We start from the raw sequence: 24,936 nt of genomic DNA on the forward strand, positions 1-24,936 counted from the left end.
TTGTCCAGTTGGAGATGGAGGTTTAGAAAGTGAGTTTCAGTCTTGTTTAAGTCTCTTCCCGTCAGACTGGTCTCGTGATTTCCTACACACCATGTTACTTCCTGTCTACCTTTCCTTGGTGTTGTTCATGCCTGGATTGTCTCCTGTACCTGCTCAAACCTTGGTCCATTCTCATTTGTACCATGGAAGTTTGTCATGCTGGATACTGTCAGAACTAATTTTACTTAAGTTTGCGTTAAAGTGCAAAGCACACGTTTTGTATATTTTCTGTTTTTTGTGTTTGTCTATATTTTATGGTTTCTCTTCAAGAAATATTATGGGAAGGGAAATAGCAAGATGTAAAGAGCAAAAAAGTCATCATTCTCTTTCAATTGTTAGAACATCTATCTGCAATCATAATTATGATGCACTGTGGTATGTGTTAAAATAGGAAATACATGTAACGTCCTGTAGGAGCAGCAAACTCAGTGGTGTTGGTGAGGGTGTGTCATGGAAGTAATCACAAAGCAGGTGACTGTTGGTTGGGGTCCTGAAACATTAGTGTGCCTTCCCTGTGTCCAGTAGTGGTCTGGAGGGGTCAGGAAGCCTGCCTTTGAATTTGAGGGAACAGAGGGTTTGAGGTCCTCTCTCTTCCATTGCTCTAGTACACTGCACAGCAGCAGTATACTGGGTTTATAGTTGACGTTGAAATCGCTGATTGATCATTAAGATTGGGACGTATCTTTGGAAATGAAAATAGGAAGAATCGTATGCTTTTTCTTTTTTTTCTTTTTTTTCCTATATCTGAAAAGGTATGTAGTACTTTGCTGAGTGGTTGGGAATAACGTTTGCAGTATTCAGTGTATTCAGTTTTAGTATCTAAATAGAATTAAACTCTTGCTGTAAACTGGAATAGCGCTTTGTTACTGACAAGTTTTAGAATGCATCTGTTCGTCAATTACCTGTTTGGGAAGATTGTAGTTAATGATTTTGAGAATGTGGCTATAAACCTCCAACTGACTCAAGAAAAGCAAATAAGTCAAGATTGACAAATGTATAGGCTCTTCATCTTATTGTGTGTGGGGGTTTTTTTTTTTTTTTCCTTTTAGTTATTTGTCAAGGTATAAAGAATTCTATCACACTTAAGACAAGTTAAGTAAACTTCACGGGGTGTGTTCTGACATGGCATGGAGCAGATCCCATGGCCTAGATCTTAAAGGTGATTTTATGTTTAAACTTTCATGAAAACATATGTGATTGAAACACATTAATATATTGATACAGAGGGCAGTTAATTTTTGTCTTTTGTGTGTGTGTGTGTGGTACTGTTGTGGCCTCTCCCGTTGCGGAGCACAGGCTCTGGACGCGCAGGCTCAGCGGCCATGGCTCACGGGCCTAGCCGCTCCGCGGCATGTGGGATCTTCCCAGCCCGGGGCACAAACCCACGTCCCCTGCATTGGCAGGTGGACTCTCAACCACTGCGCCACCAGGAAGGCCCTAATTTTTGTCTTTTAATACATGTGAGCGCAGCTTTCATTTTGCTGAAAGAATATGACCAGTTTTCAGTTTGGGATTCTACCATTTAGTAAAGATAGTCCACTTAATTTTAGAAATAAGAGACTTAATATATAATACCTAATAATACTTTTATGTATGTTTTTTTACTGAAAACATTTATTGTAATACTGTGAAGAAACTATGCCATTCTAGTCTTCAAGACTTAAATGAATCAAGTGTTTATTAGCTGTTGTAGTTTTTAAACTAATAAAAGTCAGTACATCAGCAATTTGTAAATACAGTTTTTAAAATAATGCCTTAACAACTTTACAGTGGTTATAATGACTGTATTTAGGCCTAAAGTTAGTTAATAATTTGACATGAAGGCTTTTTAATAGTTTGATGGTGCAGATCAGGGATAGGTAAACTCTGGCTGGTGGGCCAGATCCAGCCCGTCGCCTGGCTTTGTAAAGGAAGTGTTTCTGGAACATAGTCGCACCCATTGTTTACATGGTAGTTGTGGCTCCTTTCACCCCACACCAGTGGGGCAGAGTAGTTGCAACAGAAACTGTATAGCCCACAAATCTGGAAATGTTTAAATTTAGATTTTAAAAATTGAAAAATTCTTTGAGCCTGTACAGGGCAAGTCCATTGACCCCTGAGGTAGAAAACAGTCAGGAACTTGGGTGCGGAAGCCAAATGGCCTAGGTTCAAATCTCCTTTCTCCCATTTCTTTTTTTTTTTTTTTTTTGAAATTTACAATCAACCATTTTTAAGTATGCAGTTCAGGGACATTAAGTACATGCATAGTGTTGTGCTACCATCACCACCAGCCATCCACAGACTCTTTTAATCATGCAAAACTCTGTACCAATTAAACAGTAATTCTCCATTTCTCCCCCTTTCCCAGCACCTGACAACTACCATTCTTTTTGTCTCTATGAATTTAACTACTCTAGATACCTCATATAATTGGAATCATACAATATTTGTTCTTTTGTGACTGGCTTATTTCTCTTTACATAATGTCCTCAAGGTTCATCCATGTTGTATCATGTGACACAATATCTTTACTTTTTAAGGCTGAATAATGTTCCATTGTATGTGTATACCACATTTTGTTTATCCATTCATCTGTTGATGGACACTTGGGTTGCTTTTGCATTTTGGCTATTGTGAATAATGCTGCCATGAGCATGACTGTGCAAATATCTCTTCGAGAGCCTGCTTCCAGTTCTGGTAGAAGTGATCTGTCAGCCACTTTTGGTAGAAGGATGGCCCACTGTAGACACCAGGAAAATTTTTTCGACCACAGCCATATCCGTAACTGGTAATTCCCATTACAAAATATCGTTTACGTTCTGGTAAGTAGCACATGAATGGTCCACCACTATCACCCCTGCAAGTATCAAAAACTCCATCTTCATCACCTGCACAAAATGAAGTGTAAGGAATTATATCCCCATAGCTCTTGTCAGAATTACAAAAACTTCGAGAAATATAGTGCACTTCTGCTTCGTGTAATTTTTTTGTAATATTACCTTCTTCTTTTGTTCTTCCCCATCCACTTATAAAACACTTCGTGTTTCGGTTCAGTCTTTGGAAAACACCAAAAGGTAGACAGATAGGCTGAATATAATCATTATATCTCACTGCTTTCTTTAAATGAAAAAGCGCAATATCATTTTCATAAGATTCCACATCGAAGTCTGGATGGATAATGATCGCTTTAACTTTCATCATCTTGGAGTGTGGCTGACGCCCATCTATGTTATTAGTTCCAATCACAGCTCTCCACATTACAGGATCTCTATTTTTCATCAACCTTATTTCTCTTTTCAGTTGGGGGTCATCTGTCTTAGTTGTCTGAGATGTAAGGGTTACGGGAGATGTCATCACCACGGTTTGTGGTAGCGAAGTAGCTGAAGGTGTGGTACGGATCTGATATGTCTGCATATCTCCTGATGCAGTTTGTACAACCACCTGGTTGCTGGGCACAAGTATTTGCTGTCCATCAGAGGTCTGTGCATACTGGAGAATTGTTGTACCTTGTTGAGTACTGCCTGAATTTGTCATGGTTAATGTCTGAAGCCCCTGTACTCCATCTGTGCCTGGACTGGCCAGCTGTAAGGCTCCATTTGGGGCAATGGCAATGTACTGTCCGGTGCTAGTCTGATAGATGGGAGTTGGAACAGACATAGAAGTGACAGCAGAAACTCCAGGATTTTCTCCGTCTCCTTTGCTGCCCCGTGTATCTTCAGAAGATAGGTCTTTCAAAATTTTTCTGTAAGATGGGCGCCGTGCTAGGATCCCGTGGGTTTTCTGTGAGGAGCCTATGCTGTCAGATGAGTCCTGAGACTCTTCACTTTCTGATAAAGATGATACCGTTTGCACGTGTGGTGGGTGAATTACAGAAGACTGAGCTGTCTGGATGACCCCCTGAACCTGTACTTGCTCTCCAGGAAGAGGTACAATTGTCACTGGCGCAGATCCTCTTAATGACATCTGTTGAGGAATATGAGAAATATGAGCTCCCTGAACTGTTGAACCAGACTGAGGTGCTGTCTCTGAAGCGTTATTCTTGTGAGAATCTTCCATAATCAACTGCGGTTCCTTTTTGCTTCAGGAGCTCTGTCCCCACTGCTCCCACACGTGTTTTCGGAGGCCAGCACCTGCTCGGGGTGTCAGGAGACCGCTCGGTGTGGGGCAGTTTTCTTCGGTTGGGGCATCGCACTCAGCCCTTACTTGCTGTGGCCTAGAGGTGTCGTCCTCTCCGGCCTTGATCCACGCCTGACCTGCCCGCCTCTTGTAGACAGAGTGAATTCCTTTCTCCCATTTCATAGCTAGTGACCATGGGCAAATCACTTAACCTCTATGCCTCATTATGAGGTTTAAATGCACTTATTTGTATAAATAGTGCCTGGCACATACTAAGCACTGTGTAAGTGATTGCTGTTGTTTCTGCTTGGAGCTTTAATAAGTTATTGTTAATAGAAAAATGACACTAATGATTTTCCTTTTAGAGTAACAAAGGCACTTTGAGTCTTTTACTTTTTCAGGAATGTAATAAGACTTTTTTCATTGACAGTCAGTGTTCCCTGTTACCAAAATTTACTTTATGAACATAAAGAATTGAATGTCTTCAAGACAGTACTTTTGCTTAAATGTCAAACCATTATTTTCCCAAGGCACATCAAACTGGCTCTGCATAGTCCAGGCCTCTAAAGCTTGTGTGCACACCCAAGGTAGCATGTGAGATACATTTTGTAAATATAGTTTTTTAAATAATGCTTGAGACTTCCCTGGCGGTCCAGCAGTTAACACTATGTGCTCCCAATGTAGGGGGCTTGGGTTCGATCCCTGCTCAAGGAACTAGATCCCACGTGCCTGCCATAACTAAGAGCCCACATGCCACAACTAAAAGATCCGGCATGCTGCAACTAAAGACCCGGCACAGCCAAACAAACAAACAAATAAATAAATACATAAATCTTTATAAAAAAATAAATAAAATAAAATAATGCCTTAGGAGTTAGGAAAAGAAAATATGAGAACATTTTTACCTTTGTATTATTTTTAAAAATCTGTGTAGTTTATCATGTACATAAATTCTATGTATGGAACTTTGTGTATATAATTTGTTAATAAATAAGATGCATATTAAAAAGTTTTCTTATGGTTTGCCCAGTCAGGTGTTTGGAGGCCATTGGAGGACAGGATGATGAAATATAGGGCCTCAGCAAAGATAGGATTTAGAACCAATTCCCTGACTTAGAAGATAAGGAAAATAATTCATAGACTGTAATTGAGTTGTCCAACTTTACATAAGTGTTCAGAAACAGGAAATGCAGTGGCTAGAATCTAATCACTGACCGAGCAGAATCTGGGTCACTGGACTCGTAAACCAGAAGTGACTGTTGAATTTCTCAGGTTGATGCTCCTGGCATATATGCTTGATCTGTGTGTGTGTGTAAATCTCTGACAGAATAAGCCATACTCAGGCACACCCTGTTTCCTTATTCAAGCATCTTAATTTCATCCCATTAAATCTTTGAAGTATCAGACTACCAGAAGGCATGAAGAAACCTGGGCTGAGAGTCTTCATTCCAGGAGACGTGATCTTGACTGCATGACTGGTTTGAGGCGCATCACTCTGAACTGCAACATGCTCATTGGTGACCTGGGTGCAAGTGCTTTGGCAGAATCTCTTAGTGAGGATTTATGGCTTAGAGGGAAATTCTAAAATTGAAAATATTGAATTTTTAATATGAAATATGCTTAGCTTTTGGCATGATACTATTGTGATAGGATTTTTTAAAGCCTCATTGTACTGATAGCTTTTATTTTGCTTTTAAACTTTCTCTAAGAGTTGCATATATCCTTTATAGAAAATACAGAGTAACAAGAGAACAATTACCTATAATTTTAATACCCAGATATAATCACTGTTCATTTTGACGTATATACTTTCAGTCTTTTTTTTTCTACAAATATATATGTACACTTAGGGATTACAAAAATAGAATTGTAGTATACCTGCTATTTCATATTCCTGCTTTTTTCACTTAATGATGTATCATGTAGTATTGTGTCGTATTGATGTCCCATAGTTTAATCGATTCTTTGCAATTCTATTTAGACAGTTTGCTTTTCCCTGTCAGAAACAATGTGAATACGTTGTATATACATCTCTGTGTCCATCGGGATTACTTCTGTAAAATAAGGTACTACAAGTGGAATGACTAAGTGTGACCTATTTTTAAGACATTTGATACACATGGCCAAATTACCACCCAGAAAGGCTATGCCAATTTGTAGTCCACCCCAACAGTAGATGCGAAGCCTGCCTCTCACAAACACTGGCCTGTAGCACTTGTAAAAAAATGTAAAACTACAAAAATGAGTACCTCTCCATTTTCTATGCAAGTGGGATTACTCCAAATTTTATAACTTTTTTCAATTAATTTAGTATGAGCATTTTAGCAAGTCAGTAAATTTGCATCTCCTGCATCATTTTTTGTGATTGTTCAGTATTCCATTATATGAATATGCCACAGTGCACATAGCTTATCCATTCTTGTATATAAGCTTTGCCCAGTTTTTCAGTTACAAATAGTACTCTGATATATATCCTTACCTATATCTCTATTTCTTTTGGTTAAATTCTTAGAAAGAGAGTTGTTGGATCCAAAGGGTATAGACATTATTTAAAGGCTTTTCTTACAGAATCTTGGCTTCATCTGATAGGAGAATAACCACATTGTGTTTTATTTTGTATTCATTTGATTGACTGGTGAGGTTTACTGGCTGTTTGTATTAATTTGGCTATTTGGTTAATTATACCCTGTGTCCATTCTTCTGTAGTGAGAGCTTGTAAGGGTTGTATCATATCCTGTCAGATCCGTATGTCTGACTTGCTATTTCTGTGTGTCATGGGGGTGTTGAAAGACTCCAGTTATTTTAATGTGATGGTCCACACAACACTTAAACAAAAGACTCATGATAGTTTCCTTTCATGTAATATTTTTTAATACCCGTGCTTTAGTGATGATCCCTTTGGTTTAAATGAGTAGGTTGTTCAGCCCCAGAACTACTAGAATTCATGATCCGTTTTTCTGGTTTTTGTCTGACCTTTTACTGCGAGGGTTCTTGACCATCATACTTTCATGATAGGTTTTTAGTATGTATTCTGTATTCACACATTGTTGAAAGTTTTTATTATTTGTATCCTCTTAGACTTGTCTTTTTTTCCTCTAAAACTAACAGTTATTACATTTCTTCTATTTTGTTTTCCCCTTTGAACTAGTTTCAAGTGTGATTTGGAGCTGAAGATCATGATCAGAAGAATGCAGTGCATTTCTGAGCTCCACCAGGTTTTGCTTGTGAGGTTTACACGCCCCTGCCGCCCTTGCTAATTATGAACTGAGATTCATTTTGTGATGCTTTTTGCTCATAGGTTATATACAGTTATTCTTCAGTTCTGTAATTGTAAAATATGTTGTCTGATTTATTGTTACTAAAGCCAGGGTTATCATTGCACATCCAAGAAGAGGTTTTTAAATTGGATTATGCATTATGTGTGTGCGTATATGTTTCTGTTTTTTTCCATAGCCAAAATTACAAACCTGCCATGACTTGTCTTGTGCAGGACTCTTCCACACGTGAGAAAATGAGAGTTTTCTATATGTTAAATCTGTAGAGTTAGCAAGTGACCTTTTGTCTTTCATCGAAAAGCACTTGACCTGCAGCAGTGCGGCCTCACCAGTGAAGGAGCAAAGGCTTTCCTAAAGGCCCTTGAAACCAACAGAACTCTGCTCGTTCTGGATATAAGAAAAAATCTGCTTGTTGGTATGTGGTCACTTTTTTTAAATTGATAAACACATAGCAAAACAAAAAATTTGTTCAGGTATTGACAGTTTTTTAAAACTTAATGTGTTTAACTTTCCTCATCATATACAGTGGGCCCTTGAACAACGTGGGCTTAGGGGTGTCGACCCCTACGCAGTTGAAGATCTGGGTATAAGTTTATAGTCAGTGGTTCCACATGTGTGGATTCAACCAACCTTGGATCATGTAGGACGATAGTACATATGTATTGAAAACTATGCGTGTGTCAGTGGACCCGTGAGGTTCAAACCCATGTTGTTCAAGCTTCAACTGTACTTTTCTAGTGTTGCACTTCCCTTATGTTTTTAGCAGCTAAGGTACTAATTAAAGTGAATTATACTTGTAAATTTTTCTTATCTCTACTCTGAATAGAGGTGAACCTAGATACTAAGCCTGCTTCCACCAAGAGCATTCTTTCTTTCCTGTGCAACCTCTGAATTCTTGCCAGGAGTACTTTATTCATTTGTCAGATTCACAAGTAATTTTGTAATCATCTTCTGTGTGCCAGAGACGGGTTTAGGGACTAGGGATAAAGCAGTGAACGAGACAGACAAAAGTCTTGCCCTCATGGAGCTTACATTCTAGTGAAGGAGATCAGATAGAAATGAGTAAATAGATAAGTCATATAATTTTAGAGAGTAGGAAGTGCAAAACTATCTTAATGTAAGGAGAGTGAGGGAGAGCAGGTAGGACTCCATTGGATAGGTTTGTTAGGGGACAGCTTCACTGGAGAAGTGGCATTTGAACGGAGACCTGAATGAAGAGAGGAGCAAGCCATGGAAGATGTGGAGTAAGCACATTCCAGGACAAGGAGGCAATGAGTATGTAGGCATGTAGGTGGGTGGAGTATTTAAGGAAAAGCAAGGAGACCAATCTGGGCAGAGTACCGAGTGAAGAAGAGTGTGGTATGACATGAGGTCAAGGAGCTAGCCAGGGGTCTGCTCTTGTAAAGTCTTGAAGGCCAGAGTAAAGATGTGGATTATTCTAAATGAGTAGAGGGGTTTGAACTGGAAAAAGGCATGATGCAAATCGTATCTGAATAAGGTGACCTGGTATAGAGAAGGGACTTGGGAGGATAAAGAAGAGGAACAGGGGGCTTTCCTGGTGGCGCAGTGGTTGAGAATCCGCCTGCCGATGCATGGGACGCGGGTTCGTGCCCCGGTCCGGGAAGATCCCACGTGCCGCGGAACGGCTAGGCCCGTGAGCCATGGCCGCTGAGCCTGCGCGTCCTGAGCCTGTGCTCCGCAACGGGAGAGGCCACAACAGTGAGAGGCCCGTGTACCTCAAAAAAAAAAAAAAAAAAAAAAAAAAAAAAGAGGAACAGGGTGACCAGTTAGGAGACTATCCCAGTGCTCCAAATAAGAGATGTTTATGGCCTAGGTTAGGTTGGAAGTTTGCAGCAAGTGAAAAGTGGTTGAATTCAGGTTGTGTTTTGAGGGTGTAGCTATCAAGACCTGCAGATAGATGTGAGGTATGAAAGAAATAGTAACAAGGAGACAAGTCGTTGATGATTATGTGTGCAACTGGGTAGTATCCCTTAGAAGAAGGGGGCTGATGGGAGGAGCAGCTTTTGAGGGAATATCAGGACTTGGTTTGTTACCTTGGATGCCCTGGTTTGATATCTTAGATGCTCTTTAGGTATCTAAGCGTCTGGACGGTGCTCAGACTGTACTTTGTATCCAAAGGTAGCCAAAGCCACTTTAGATGCAAAATGTTTCAAGTTGACCTTTGCTGCTGCCCAAATAGTAGCCACTGTGGGCAGTCTGCAAGATGGCATCTTAGGTTTCTGAGGAAGAAATTAGAATACACAAGGGGAAATAAGTGTATAATTATATAATGTAGATTTCATATTTAAATGTATGGGAAAAGCAATAATTAGTTGGCTTTTGGTTTTAAATGGAAATAGCCACTCACTGGAAAATAATTACTCTAATTTCAATTCATTTTACTTTAGATCACTCTGTGATGAAAACAGTTACCAAAAAAGTTCTCCAGATGGAAGGAGTGCCAAGTCAGAGGTATATAACATGTTTCAGTTCTCTCGGAAGAATTTCTCTTTAATGGCTTGGTTTTCTTTCTTTCTTAAAAGAAAATTATCAAGGTACTTTCTGCCATCTTAAAACTAAGATTTGAGTCAAATCAAATGGCTTTTCTGTTTTTGAAAATGTTGTGTGATGCTTTAATTTAGGTTCCCAGATATGCAGATTGAAAACCTTTTAACTTTTTATTTTCTGTAACATATTATCGTTAGTCACAAATAGTCTTTTTTTTTTGGTGATAAGAATGAATAGCAGGAGCAGCATTTGTGAAACCAAATCTAATATGAAACTGACTCTTTCTTGTGAGTAAATTTGAATTTTGAAACAGCAAAACAATAAGGTTTAATAAAAGGCAAAATAAATTTTTTATGTTTATGATCTGCCAATTTCCCAGAAAGAGTTTTGTGGTGACTTTAGTTATATACCAGATACATTAAAATCACCAGTGGACAACACATCTTTTATTCAGGTGCCCTCTGAAAGTTTTAAAACTTTGTTGACTTCATATCACTGAACGGTCCACTTTAAAATGGTTAAAATTATAAATTTTCTGTTTTGTGTAGTTTACCACAATTTTTAAAAAATGTGTTGTTTGAAGATTTTGGGGTTTTTTTTTTTTCTTTTTGCGGTATGCGGGCCTCTCACTGTTGTGGCCTCTCCCGTTGCGGAGCACAGGCTCCGGATGCGCAGGCCCAGCGGCCATGGCTCACGGGCCCAGCCGCTCCGCGGCATATGGGATCCTCCCAGACCGGGGCACGAACCCGTATCCCCTGCATCGGCAGGCGGACTCTCAACCACTGCGCCACCAGGGAGGCCCCCAAGATTTTTGGGTTTTATAACGGTATTGTATTAGCATAATACACCTCTAATCCCATTATCCTATCAAGCAATATTTACATTTTTATTTTCTCTTCCTGCTGTCTATAAACATAATTCCACATAGCTTCAATATAATTTGCCATTCTTTTCATACTAAATTTAAATTCTGTGATTCATAGTTATACTTTTTAACATTGCATTGACAAGGTTTCATTGAGTAGGTCAATTTCTTAAATTGGTGAAAAATTGGAAATAACCTCAAATAAACTATTGTAAACATCTTCATAAATACAGCTTTTTTTTTTTTATACTTCAAGTTGTATGTTTTTGATTCTCTATTAACTTGCTTGGACAATAGTGTATTAAATAAGTTGTTAAGAGTGTTTATGAAGTCAAAAAACTTATGATCGTCTGCCAATTGTTATTTCAAGAGAGTGATATTTTAATAATCAAATAGTACATTCAAAGAAGTTAAGATTTGTGATATCACACTAATTAGATATTATTATTAAAAATTTATATCCTATGTAAAGCATTCTTAAAATAGCTACACTGACTTTTGCTATGATATTAGAAATGGAAAGATATATAAATAAAACATGTATATGTAAAACATATTAGGAATTCTGTAAAATTAGTACAGAATAATAGGGCATCATGGAATGAGAACAGTTAAACATTTTTTTTTAGTTAGCATGATTAAACAAAGTGGAAATGTAACTGAAGTATACAAGCTCATTGAGCTCTTTTAAGAGTAATTTTATTTCTTGGGCTTTTTTTTGTATTTGCCTCAGTTATTTGGAGACATAGAGGTAAGCCAAATCAGTATCTGGGTATATACCTAGATCCAGGTGAGTATAGGAGTGAAATAATGGTGTGAATTGTGTCACATTTGTATTGTACTTATGTATGCCTAATAAAAGATGGGAACTTTTATTAGAAATTTTTTAATCTCCTAACAAGAAGAGTGTAATTTAAAAAAATTTTAATACAAATGTATTTGCATTAGTTTCTGAAAGTAAAGGAAGGGTATACACATACAAACCGTATGCATACAAACATTTTTTTTGATGGCAATGAAGTTAAAAAACACAATAAAATAGCACAAAATGAACTGAGCTCCTATATATTTTTAAGAGGCATGTAAATCACACAGGATCGTGTGGTGATTATCAATAAGCTACACTCTATGAAATATTTGTCCTATATTACCACATACACTCCATTTTACCCTGCATCCTAATGCTGCTAAAATATAGTAGAAAGCAGCAGCATAGCACAGGGAGATCAGCTTGGTGCTTTGCGATGACCTAGAGGGGTGGGATAGGGAGGGTGGGAGGGAGGCTCAAGAGGGTGGGATATGGGGACATGTGTATGCATATATGGCTGATTCGCTTTGTTGTGTAACAGAAACTAACACAGAATTGTGAAGCAATTATACTCCAATCAAGATCTATTAAAATAAATAAATAAAATAAAATATAGTAGCTGTGAAGGATAAATATAACCATTTTAACCTATGATGTTTGTTTTCAGTAAATTCAAATTAAATATTTAAATGTGAATTTTAATATATGGCTTGTTCTAAGTAAAATATTAACACGTAGGTCTAGTTTCTGCAACCAAATGTTTCCTATAAAGATACTTGCCTCTTTACTACTGAAATATAGGGTAAGTCTCCACATTTCACTCTTTCATCCAGTGGGTTTCATTTGGTTTTTTTGTGTTTTCTATATGAAATCAAAGGAGCAGTGAAGGTTGACAGGCTTATAGGAAGGTAAAATTGACTCACCTACCCCCCAGCAACTTGCAGCCTTATAACTTGTATTGTTTTTACATAGAAAAATTCATCTTAAATTTAACTTTTGGTCTACTTCTGAAGATTCTGTTTGGCAGAAGTCATGGGTATATCTGTGTTTCTGTGTCCTTGAGATTCAGAAATGCCAAAGGTGTTCTACGATTCAGGAAACTTGAGTGTTTCTGCATGATACATAAAATGTATCATACTTTGGGATCTTTTTTTAAACTTTATTTTTGCATTTCTGCACATGTCAATACTTCTGTTTTAGTTAAAATAACTTGTTACTGTAGAGAACTTATATTTTTTTAAAATGCTGGCTTAGGGCTTCCCTGGTGGCGCAGTGGTTGAGAGTCCGCCTGCTGATGCAGGGGACACGGGTTCGTGCCCTGGTCTGGGAAGATCCCACATGCCGCGGAGCGGCTGGGCCCGTGAGCCATGGCCGCTGAGCCTGCGCGTCCGGAGCCTGTGCTCCGCAACGGGAGAGGCCACAACAGTGAGAAGCCCGCGTACCGCAAAAAAAAAAAAAAAAAAAAAAATGCTGGCTTATGTAAAACCTTTGTACAAAACCGATCCTCTTTTTAAATGGGCTTGGCATCATTGTCAAGTGCCTTTTTGATTCCTTTCGACGTGTGCACGTGTGACAGTTGCTCTGTAGACCTTTGGTGCATCTTGATTCCTTGTTTTCATGCTTTGTCAAACGTAGTCTTGGCCGCAAAGAAGCCTGTAAGTAATGGAAGGAAACACTCTGCTGGTAAAGAATGCTACCCTCCTGAAGCGCTACCACCTGGAGTGTCTGGTTTCCGGCCATTGTGTCCTGCAGAAAGTGCAAAAAGCAACAGGTAAGCTGTTTGCATTCCCTGTCTTTTTCAGTCATTTAGAGTTCTTTATTTTGGAACTTGTATTATGTGGGTGGTCTCTGGTGCTTTGTGTAGAGGAAAAAAGGTAACTCACACATGGCTTGGCTTCTGCCTAATGAGCCCTCTAAGGAAGAAAAATTAAAAGTAATTGGGAGTTTCAAGTTGTTTCTCAAGTGTCACAACAGAGGTAACTCCGTGGGAGTCTTGAGGAGACTAAAATGATCACCAATTGTGCATGTGAGAAAAGTTTGATTAAAGGCAGGTGTAGTTGAGCGAAGCCCTACAGCACAGAAGTAGGAATTTGGATACGTACGAATGGGAAAAAAGACATTTTAGGCATGGGAAATAGTTTAATGCAGAATGGATGAAAAATATGCATTAGAGCTATTCTAAATGAACTGGCTTATTAACTCAGTAAATCAGATTTAGTGAGTCAAACTAGCATTACCTGATTTCTTATCCAGGGGATAGCTGTTCATAGTAATTTTTGTCACAGAACAGTAAATAAAATGGTTGAATTATAGCTTTAGGCTTGCTAAGTGAAATAGATGGCTCTAGATGATCTTCAGGTGACTTACTTGGTAGTAATCACGAAATTGGGGATTAACAATTGCTTAAGAAAACAAAGAGAATTGATTTTAAATAGTACTTGAAGTAGTTCCTGTGTAAAATATCTGTTCAGTTGCTCATGTTAAATGGATGTTTCTACTCCCCACTGGACAACCGACTACTTTTTTGCAAATGGTAATGTGAATTGCTGTTGCATAAACTATAGTGCTGAATCCCCAGTGTTTGCACTTGAGTTTCACAGCTCTGTGGTTTCCTGTCTTCTTCCTGAGACACTTAATCGCAGGTCCATCCTCGTCACACAGGGTGGTAAATTAGAGAACGATTAATATCACCATTTAAAGAAGAGAGACAAATCTCAACCATCCTGAACATAGGAGCTGAAGGGGCCTCTCAGCAGTTCAGAGAGTTATTACCAAGCCAGTAGGCTGAATTCTGTTGTGTTTTCTCCGTAGCAGAGCCCTCCAGGTCCTTGTTTTGAGCTTATTTATTTATTTATTTATTTTTTTTTTGCGGTATGCGGGCCTCTCACTGTTGTGGCCTCTCCCGTTGCGGAGCACAGGCTCCGGATGCGCAGGCCCAGCGGCCATGGCTCACGGGCCCAGCCGCTCCGCGGCATATGGGATCCTCCCAGACCGGGGCACGAACCCGCATCCCCTGCATCGGCAGGCGGACTCTCAACCACTGCGCCACCAGGGAGGCCCGAGCTTATTTATTTTTATACACAATTCTGTATGGATACTGTTCATACTACTAAATAGTTGTATTAACTGGGTTTAACTGGTCATGTATTTACATGAAGATCTAACTTCGTCTTGTTGCTATCTTTTTAGGGGCTTTCCATTCATCAAAGCTCGTGATGTATGTAATCAGTTGGTGGTGTGTAGCTATCACATTTATGATATATAGGGCTTGAATTGGGAAAGGTGGATGGTCATTCTTCTTGCTTTTTAAATTGACAGAGCCTTACATGAAGCATTTCCCTCTCTGAAATAAATCCATGTAAAACACGTTTGGTCGCTCTCCCAAGGCAACTGTGTAGTTGTGTGGATTTGGCACACAACGGGCGGCCTTGTGGCTATGTCTGTAAACAAGGAAGCCTGTTTTCCAGTCCTCAAATCAGCTGTTACCCAGTGAGACGAACTTGACTGCCATTTCTGACCCCTCACATGGAGCTGTCATACTCAAGAATATTCGCATGTTTTCAAGAAACGTTGTTTGCGGGCTATATGTACAAATTCCTGATCTGAAAGCCAGTATAAAGCAACATCTCCCAAACCTCTGCTCTCTCACCAAGGCCACACACATTCCCTCACTTATGGCCTCGTGGCAAGCGAATACTGTCAGTATCAGATTCTCCTTCCCAGTGGTCTTGGGAGACTGCCTAGTTGCTCTGTGAAAGGCACCACTGCTGAGGTTGAGAGAAGAGCATCTTGGGTGTCAGTCCTGGCCTTGCGTTCCCGGAGAGAGGGGTGTGCACCTCGTTCTCCTTTAGGGTTTTCCTAGGCTGCAGGGTTTGCTGCTTGTTGTCAACATGATGTCCTAGTGACTTGTCTTCTGCGTGGTTATATAATCCCAGCACAGTTCTTTATGATGTGTAGACTTTTATGGGGTTGTGGCCAGGTCAGTTTTAAATGTTTGGAAATGTCCTATTGAACAACACTGCAGTGGCAGTGAAGCTTGCTGGGAGAATTGTTGCCCTGGTTTTGGCTTAAGGGTGGTGAGAAGATGAAATTTTTGATGGGTCAGTTTTAGTTGTGTGTGTGTATGTGATTTATCTTTTAAAATTCTAATGTCTATTATTCACAGCTTAGATATGTTGACTTTCTGATTATTCATCAGTCCCTTTACTGATGTATTTTCCTCTGAAAAACTACATTTTCTTCCAGACTGGTTTTGTCTGATGGTGAAGAATAAATTTTTCATTTGCAGTATAAAGTTGATCTGAGAAGAAATGTTGACCTTGGATCTTCACTTGGCTTCTGTGAAAGAAACTTAATAAAATAATATGGGCAATTCCCATTACTAATCCTAACCACGTACAACAGAGGTCTGTACAGTAACATAGCAAAAATAAGTTCCTGTACTTTTACTTAGTCATTGCCTGTTTTACACTAAAGAGCAGTGAGAGACATTTATAAATAATGATACCTCAGATCACTTTTGTTAAATGTCCTCTAATATTTGGATATTTGGTATCTGGCTTGTGTTGTCTTTTATACAATCTTGTCTTCTTTCTTTGCACTTTAGTGTAACAACTCTGTGGTTTCCTATCTTCTTCTTGTGCCACTCAGGTCCATCAGAATTTCCTGTGACTGTGACAGTAGAGAGTCCTTCCTCCTCAGAAATCGAAGAGGTCGATGATTCCTCAGAACGTGTTCAGGAGGAGCCAGAGAAAATCCGTTTGAAACAAGAAGCATTGCAGGTACAAAGTTATCACTTTAAAGCTATAGAGAAGATTATTTTTCAAACGGAAGGCTGATCGCAACACAGCACAGCTTGTGTGAGGGTTCTGTTTTCTCCTCCCACCTGCATTGTATCCCCTTGAATGGTTCCTTAAGTTTAGACCAAGGTGAATGGTGGACATTTGAACTCTAAGAAACGGAAATCAAAACATGTCGTTAGTAATATATTTTCCTTTGCTTAGAACCTTAGTATATTAGATTTAGGGAGAAGCTTAGTGATCATAAGATAAGGAAATTGAGTTCTGAATGAATACAGTCAGCTGATTCAGTGCTCTTGTTTTACAGATGAGAAAATTGACAGTTCTAGTTGAACTCTCTTTTTGTAAGAGGAAAATATGGCCTCATTTTAAATAAAAGTAAAGTTGAAAAACGTTTTGATGTTGATATTCTCCTTTCCTAAAATCAAAAATATCAAGAAGCTACATTCTTTTTTTTTTTTTTTTATAAAGGTGTCACATTTTATTTATTATCTTCGGCTGTGTTGGGTCTTTGTTTCTGTGTGAGGGCTTTCTCTAGTTGTGGCGAGTGGGGTCCACTCTTCATCGCAGTGTGCAGGCCTCTCAGTGTTGTGGCCTCTCTTGTTGCGGAGCACAGGCTCCAGATGCACAGGCTCAGCAGTTGTGGCTCACGGGTCCAGTCGCTCCGTGGCATGTGGGATCTTCCCAGACCAGGGCTCAAACCCGCGTCCCCTGCATTAGCAGGCAGACTCTCAACCGCTGCACCACCAGGGAAGCCCCAAGAAGCTACATTCTATTACCAAATAAACCTGACCTCTAATGTCATTCCATACTTTTGTTTGTATAGACAGAAAAGAAAAATTGATTTTCATAAGAAATTTTTGCACCTCAAAATTAATATATTTATTTTATTTCAACTTCAATGCAGAGCTGAACACTTCTAGTAAAAAAAGCAATACCATTTGGGGGGACCTTGTCTTTGTGCTACAAAGTCCATGTTTAATTTTTAAAAATTATTTAAATTTAATTATTTAAATTTAAAAATTATTTAATGTGATTTTCTTTTCATATGAAACATGAAACTTGACAGGTTTCAGAACTAATTATCCCATTATTGTAGGACTATGGGAATTACTCTTTGATTTTCAAAAGAGAAAGTTAGATTTTTATTTTTTTATTTTATTTAATTTTTTTTTGCAGTACACGGGCCTCTCATTGTTGTGGCCTCTCCCGTTGCGGAGCACAGGCTCCGGACACACAGGCTCAGCAGCCATGGCTCATGGGCCCAGCCGCTCAACCGCATGTGGGATCCTCCTGGACCAGGGCACGAACCCGTGTCCCGTGCATCGGCAGGCAGACTCTCAACCACTGTGCCACCAGGGAAGCCCGATTTTTATTTTTTTAATGAAAATTAATGATAATATAGAGAAATTTTAAGAAAAGAACTTAGAAAATTATGATTTAGAGCAGGAGAAATCTTTAGTTCATGTAGAGTTACCCCCTTTCGTTTTATAAATGAGCACCTACAATTTGTAGCACGTAAGTGGTTTATTAGTAAATGGCAGAGTACGACAAGACCCTAGAGCATGTAACCCGCATTCCTTGTCATTTTAGATGTGGTGTATTCATTTCCTTCACGAGTAGACCAGGAGATTGTATTTCTAAAAGCAATGATAGACACTGGGGAAGACCAAGAAGTTTAAACACTGGGACCACAGAATAGCAGATTCAGAATGCACTGAGAACCCTTTTAGCTCTTCTCCATTTTGACAAGACACAAAAATGATGGTATCAAAGTGTTTAAGTATATAAGCCCACAACAATCAAGAGATTTCAACATAGTTTGGAAAGACGGAAGACAGGTGGAAGAGGGTGAAACTGAAGCAGTAGAACAGAGGAAAAGCATCACCTAGAATATGCACAGGGACCACGTGCAACTGAGGAGGATTCTGACCCCACCTGCAGAAGTAGCTCCGTGCTTTGATGCGCATGTATGAGAGAGGGTGGAGTTAGTTAAAAGTGTGACTGAAATAGGGGAGCTCATTGAAGGGTTGTGTTTGGAGGAGTGGACACCCAGCCCCGCCCTCACCCTCCTGAAATGAGATGATTTCATTTTGAAAACAGTGAAACTGGCGAGATCTAGGGCAGCTAGTGTGAGTTTTTACAGCCGAGTTTGGGGGGGATCCTGTTACAGTTACTCCCCGCTTCTTCCTGCATAAGAAGCCAATCAATCGTTGACTTCAGGGAGCTTTCTGCACTCATTCTTTTTTTTTTTTTTTTGCTGTACGGGGGCTTCTCACTGCTGTGGCCTCTCCCTTCGCGGAGCACAGGCTCCGGATGCGCAGGCTCAGCGGCCATGGCGCACGGACCCAGCCGCTCCGCGGCATGTGGGATCCTCCCAGACCGGGGAACGAACCCGTGTCCCCTGCATCGGCAGGCGGACTCTCAACCACTGCGCCACCAGGGAAGCTCTCTGCACTCATTCTTAAATAGAAAATAACTGTCATTTGCCTGATAGCTGAGTAAAGCTTACAACATCAGAGAGGGGGAAAAGAGTGAAAACATATCCTAGTAGGACCAGGGACAATTTAGGGAACAAAATAATTTAAGGAAAAACCTTAATTAATATCCTGAGAGAGGTTTAAAAACAGCTAGAAACTATAAAATAAGACTAGGGAGTTAATTAAAAAGAGAATGGTCAGAAATCAAGAGAGGTCTCCTGGAAATGAAAATATGGTTGCTGAAATAAATTCAGTAGGAATTTAAAAAATTTCTCAGTGTATAAAAAAGAAAGACACAATGGAAAATGTGATAGAAATATGTTAGAGAGGCTGCATCTGGGAGATCCCACATGTTACTATTAGAAACTCCAGACCCAGAAAAAAACTGGAGGGAAGCTATCAAAGGGCAACAAAATTCCCCACAGCTGAAAGTAGACATCAGGCCTCAGACTGAAAATAGTTATACAAGACGAGCAAGAATAGCCTCATACCTAGGCACCCTTCCTTGTGAAACTTTAAAATACTGAAAAAATAAATTAAAATAGAATAAAATACTGAGAGGATACATCCATTCCAGAGAGAAAAATACTGGCCACCTAAAAAGAAAATTTAAAATCTGACTTTATCATACTTGTCATGAGCACCATGGATCCTGGAAGGCATTAGAAAGATACCTCCAAAGTTTTTCAGGCACATACTTTTCACCCTAGGGGTTTGTATCCAGCCAAACTATGAGTCATAAGTGGAGGCTGAAGAAGATATTTTGTACAGAAAGAAATTTGAAAAATTGACCTCCTGTGCTACACCTTAAGCTATTAATAGAAATAATCCAGCAAAATGAGGCAATAAACCAAGAAGGAAGGTAATAGGGGATTCAGTGCAGATTGCAGCTAGTCTAGAGTGGAGAGGCTTCTATTGATTGTGTGATTGAGAGCATAGAAACACCTTGAGGCATATTGTACTTACTAGGTATTAGGCACTGTTGGAAGGGAGGAGGGAGAGGAAGAGGAGAAGGAACTTGAACTCCAGAGGAGAAAAGGCTATACGGACATAAACATAAAGCCAACTAAACTATGGTTGATTTTTAACCTAGTATTGGTGAGGAAAGGAAGAATCCACTTCAATGTGACACTATAGATGTCCCCCTTTTCAGTGACACACAGGGGTAATGACCACGTATCTAATTTGTTGTCCAAACCAGAACTTGTCCAAACTCCTTACACTTGAATAGTGTAAGGAGGCACTCTAATGCTGTAACATCAGGACAACAGGTATAAACTGGAACAGCCCAAGGCGGCTTGGGGTATGTGGTCACCCTGCACAAGGGCAGTGACACTGGCACAGTATGGAACGAGGTGTAGTCTATACACAGAGACACAGTACATCTGCAGTGGGCAATATTAATTTCATTGTAATAATGGCAATACTGTCTTGGTTTGCAGCTTTTATTGTCAATTTGCATGTAAACACAAATAACTAAAGTAAACTGTACTTAGTATGTATGAGTATTAACTTGGTATGTACTGAAATGTATTGTATACTGGTATGTACTTAGTATATATTAGGCTCTAAGTGTTTTTGCATATATTAACTCATTTAATTCTCTGAATTGCCTTATGAGGTTGGTGCTAATATCATTCCCACTTTTGAGAACAGGAAGCTAAGTCAGGGAAGGAACTTGCCCAGGCTGTACCTAATTTAAGGTTGGATCGAGCCTTTGAGTTCAGGCTCTCCGCCTGTTCTCTTAAACCTTACTCCGTACTGACTCTCAAATAACAGAAGACTTAATTGCACATAGAACAGAATATAAATTTCAACTTTGACAACTAGGTTTGGAAGGTAGACAGGAGGTAGAAAAAAGGGAAGATGGTATGAATGTCCTCATTTTACAAAGTGTGACGTTGAGAGAGTTTCTAGTTGATCAACAATGTAGGTTTTTAAGTATATGACTACAAGTCAAAGAGATCATGAGCAGTGGAATAACTCACGATGACATAACTTTACTGAGCAGTGTGGACATAGGAAAGAGTGTAAAGGAACTAAACCCTTACTTATTAGTAAGTTAGAAAATGAAGAGATAATGCCTCCAATTTAGTGAGAAAATAGTCATGTAAGAGTATTACTTGGAAATGGAGAAGAATTCAAAATAACAATAGTTGGACTTCCCTGGTGACGCAGTGGTTAAGAAACTGCCTGCCAAGGCAGGGGACATGGGTTCGAGTCCTGGTCCAGAAAGATCCCTCATGCCGCGGAGCAGCGAAGCCCATGCTCCACAACTACGGACCCGGCGCTCTAGAGCCTGCGAACCACAACTACTGAGCGCACGTGCCACAAGTACTGAAGCCCGTGCGCCTAGATCCTGTGCTCCCTAACAAGAGAAGCAACCTCAATGAAGAGTAGCCCTCGCTCGCCGCAACTAGAGAAAGCCTGCACGCAACAACGAAGACTCAACACAGCCACAAATAAATAAATAATAAAATAATAAAAATAATAAAAATAATAATAAAAAATAACAATAGTTGATGTAAACCTCATAAAAAAGGAAATCCAAACAGCCAGTAAACAGAGAAAAGCGTACGACTTCATTAAGTAATAAGAGACAAGTGAGTCAAAACCAAGGAAACTACATGCCAATGAGATGGACAAATACATACAATCTGGTAGTATCAGGTATTGTAGACCTCGAGTACTATGGGAATCTTCTACCCTACTTATACTGGAGTATAAATCGACACAACTACTTCGGAAAGCATTTAGCCCTCTCCGTCAACTGAAGGTATATAAATAGCCTGTGAGCCAGCAGCCCTCACCCCTGCCCTGTGTAAATGCACCAGAATAACCGGTACAGCAGGATTCCTGTCCATGATTTGCATTAGCACAAACTGAAAACAAACGAAATGTCCATTAAGAGTCAAAAATTAAAGATGATACAAAGAGATGGAGAGATATACCATGTTCTTGGATTGGAAGAATCAACACTGTGGAAATGACTGTACTACCCAAAGCTATCTGCAGATTCAGTGCAATCCCTATCAAACTACCACTGGCATTTTTCACAGAACTAGAACAAAAAATTTCACAATTTGTATGGAAACACAAAAGACCCCGAATAGCCGAATCAATCTTGAGAACGAAAAATGGAGCTGGAGGAATCAGGCTCCCTGACTTTAGACTATACTACAAAGCTACAGTAATCAAGACAGTATTGTACTGGCACAAAAACAGAAAGATAGGTCAATGGAACAGAATAGAAAGCCCAGAGATAAACCAACACACATATGGTCACCTTTTCTTTGATAAAGGGGGCAGGAATGTACAGTGGAGAAAGGACAGTCTCTTCATTAATTGGTGCTGGGAAAACTGGACAGGTACATGCATGTAAAAGTATGAGATTAGATCATTCCCTAACACCATACACAAAACTAAGCTCAAAATGGATTAAAGACCTAAATGTAAGGCCAGGAACTATCAAACTCTTAGAGGAAAACATAGGCAGAACACTCTATGACATAAATCTCAGCAAGATCCTTTTGGACCCACCTCCTACAGAAATGGAAATCAAAACAAAAATGAACACATGGGACCTAATGAAACTTCAAAGCTTTTGCACAGCAAAGGAAACCATAAATAAGACCAAAAGACAACCCTCAGAATGGGAGAAAATATTTGCAAATGAAGCAACTGACAGAGGGTTAATCTACAAAATTTACAAGCAGCTCATGGAGCTCAATACCAAAAAAACAAACAACCCAATCCAAAAATGGGCAGAAGACCTAAATAGACATTTCTCCACAGAAGATATACAGACTTCCAACAAACACATGAAAGAATGCTCCACATCTTTAATCATTAGAGAAATGCAAATCAAAACTACAATGAGATATCATCTGACACCAGTCAGAATGGCCATCATCAAAAAATCTAGAAACAATAAATGCTGGAGAGGGTGTGGAGAAAAGGGAACACTCTTGCACTGCTGGTGGGAATGTGAATTGGTAGAGCCACTATGGAGAGCAGTATGGAGGTTCCTTAAAAAACTACAAATAGAACTACCATATGACCCAGCAACCCCACTATTGGGCATATACCATAAACCATAATTCAAAAACCATAAATTCAAAAAGAGTCATGTACCTAAATGTTCATTGCAGCTCTATTTACAATAGCCAGGAGATGGAAACAACCTAAGTTTCCATCATCGGATGAATGGATAAAGAAGATGTGACACATATATACAATGGAATATTACTCAGCCATAAAGAGAAACGAAATTGAATTGTTTGTAGTGAGGCGGATGGACCTAGAGTCTGTCATGCAGAGTGAAGTAAGTCAGAAAGACAAATACCGTATGCTAACAGATATATATGGAATCTAAGAAAAAAAATGTCATGAAGAACCTAGGGGTAAGACAGGAATAAAGACACAGACCTACTAGAGAATGGACTTGAGGATATGGGGAGGGGGAAGGGTAAGCTGTGACAAGGTGAGAGAGTGGCATGGACATATATACATTACCAAACGTAAAATAGAAGCTAGTGGGAAGCAGCCGCATAGCACAGGGAGATCAGCTCGGTGCTTTGGGACCACCTAGAGGGGTGGGATAGGGAGGGTGGGAGGGAGGGAGACACAAGAGGGAAGAGATATTGGAACATATGTATATGTATAACTGATTCACTTTGTTATAAAGCAGAAACTAACACCAAATTGTAAAGCAATTATACTCCAATAAAGATGTAAAAATAAAAAGTGTAAGCTGTTTTTATTATTGGATGCAAGCTAGTGATGCTGTAAAAGCTTTCAGCAAGTATGTGTTTCTTTCTTATATAAAGAACTGCCATTAAGGCTGCCCTAATATTTTTTAGATTACATTTACCTATAGATTACTTACAGGTTCAAATCTACAGTGGAAATAACTTTTTTTTTTTTTTTACTAGTTTTGGAATGATGTTTTTAAACCAGTTCCTTAGAAGACTCCTATGTGACCCACACTAGTAAAATATACCTTCAGGTGCCTCCTCTGTCTGTAGGGAACAGCAGTGTAAAATATGTAAACAAATGAGTGTCCTTGTTTGCTAAAATTTAGTCTGTTGATCATGTTGTATTATTGCTCTTCCCCAAATTCTCTCTCTCCATCAGGTAACATTCCTTATTATTAGGAAGAGGAAGTTCCTTAACATGTTATTTCGACAGCATAATTTACCCAGATGATGGTCATTATGATGATGCTTCATTTGTTTTTGATTTATTTTACTTTTTTTGATGATGCTTTAGATTCATTTAGAGTCCACCATTCAGAGAGGAAGAATAGCTGGCCTACATTATTTATCATACTTATTAAAAATTGCTGCATTCCCATTTGTGAGTTTGTTGAATGACTGGGTAGCATACCTCTTTATAAAGCTAAAATGGAGAGTAATAAATGAAAACACTCCCTAGCTATACTATTGATTTAATTGTTTATTAAAATAACCTCATATTGGACTTGTATTTTCCTCTTAGAAAATTGGCAAAGTGCTAATCTATTTAGTTTAACTGGACCAAGTACATGTCTTATTTAACTTTGATTCCCCAGCACAAACTCATTTATTAAGAATAACTGCTTGGGACTTCCCTGGTGGTGCTGTGGTTAAGAATCCACCTGCCAGTGCAGGGACACGGGTTTGAGCCCTGGTCTGGAAAGATCCCACATGCCGCGAAGCTGCTAAGCCTGGGCGCCACACTACTGAGCCTGCGCTCTAGAGCCCGTGAGTCACAATTGCTGAAGCTCACACACCTTAGAGCCCGTGCACCGCAACTACTGAGCCCACATGCTGCAACTAATGAAGCCCGTTCCCTCTAGGGCCCATGTGCTGCAACTACTGAAGCCCACATGCATAGAGCCCCTGCTCTGCAACGAGAAGCCACCACAATGAGAAGCCTGCACAGTGCAACGAAGAGTAGCCCCCGCTCGCCACCACTAGAGAAAGCCCATGCGCAACAATGAAGACCCAACGCAGCCAATAAATAAATAAAATAAAATAAAATAGAATAAACAGTCGAGAATATTGGACTTTATTTTAAAAAAAAG

General features: G+C 39.4%; 1 protein-coding gene across 1 annotated transcript; it reads right to left on the bottom strand.

Annotated features, from left to right (window-relative positions):
• Window positions 1-2,646: 2,646 nt before the first annotated feature.
• Window positions 2,647-5,930, bottom strand: LOC309808859 (uncharacterized protein; the record flags this gene model as incomplete). Its single annotated transcript, XM_082629437.1, has 1 exon — window positions 2,647-5,930. The coding sequence occupies exon 1, from the start codon at window positions 4,072-4,074 to the stop codon at window positions 2,647-2,649; it is 1,428 nt and encodes a 475-aa protein (XP_082485563.1). The 5' UTR covers window positions 4,075-5,930.
• Between the last annotated feature and the right edge of the window lie 19,006 nt (window positions 5,931-24,936).

Source organism: Mesoplodon mirus (genome assembly GCF_964341445.2).
Source record: "Mesoplodon mirus genome assembly, chromosome: 7".
Taxonomy (NCBI): domain Eukaryota; kingdom Metazoa; phylum Chordata; class Mammalia; order Artiodactyla; family Ziphiidae; genus Mesoplodon; species Mesoplodon mirus.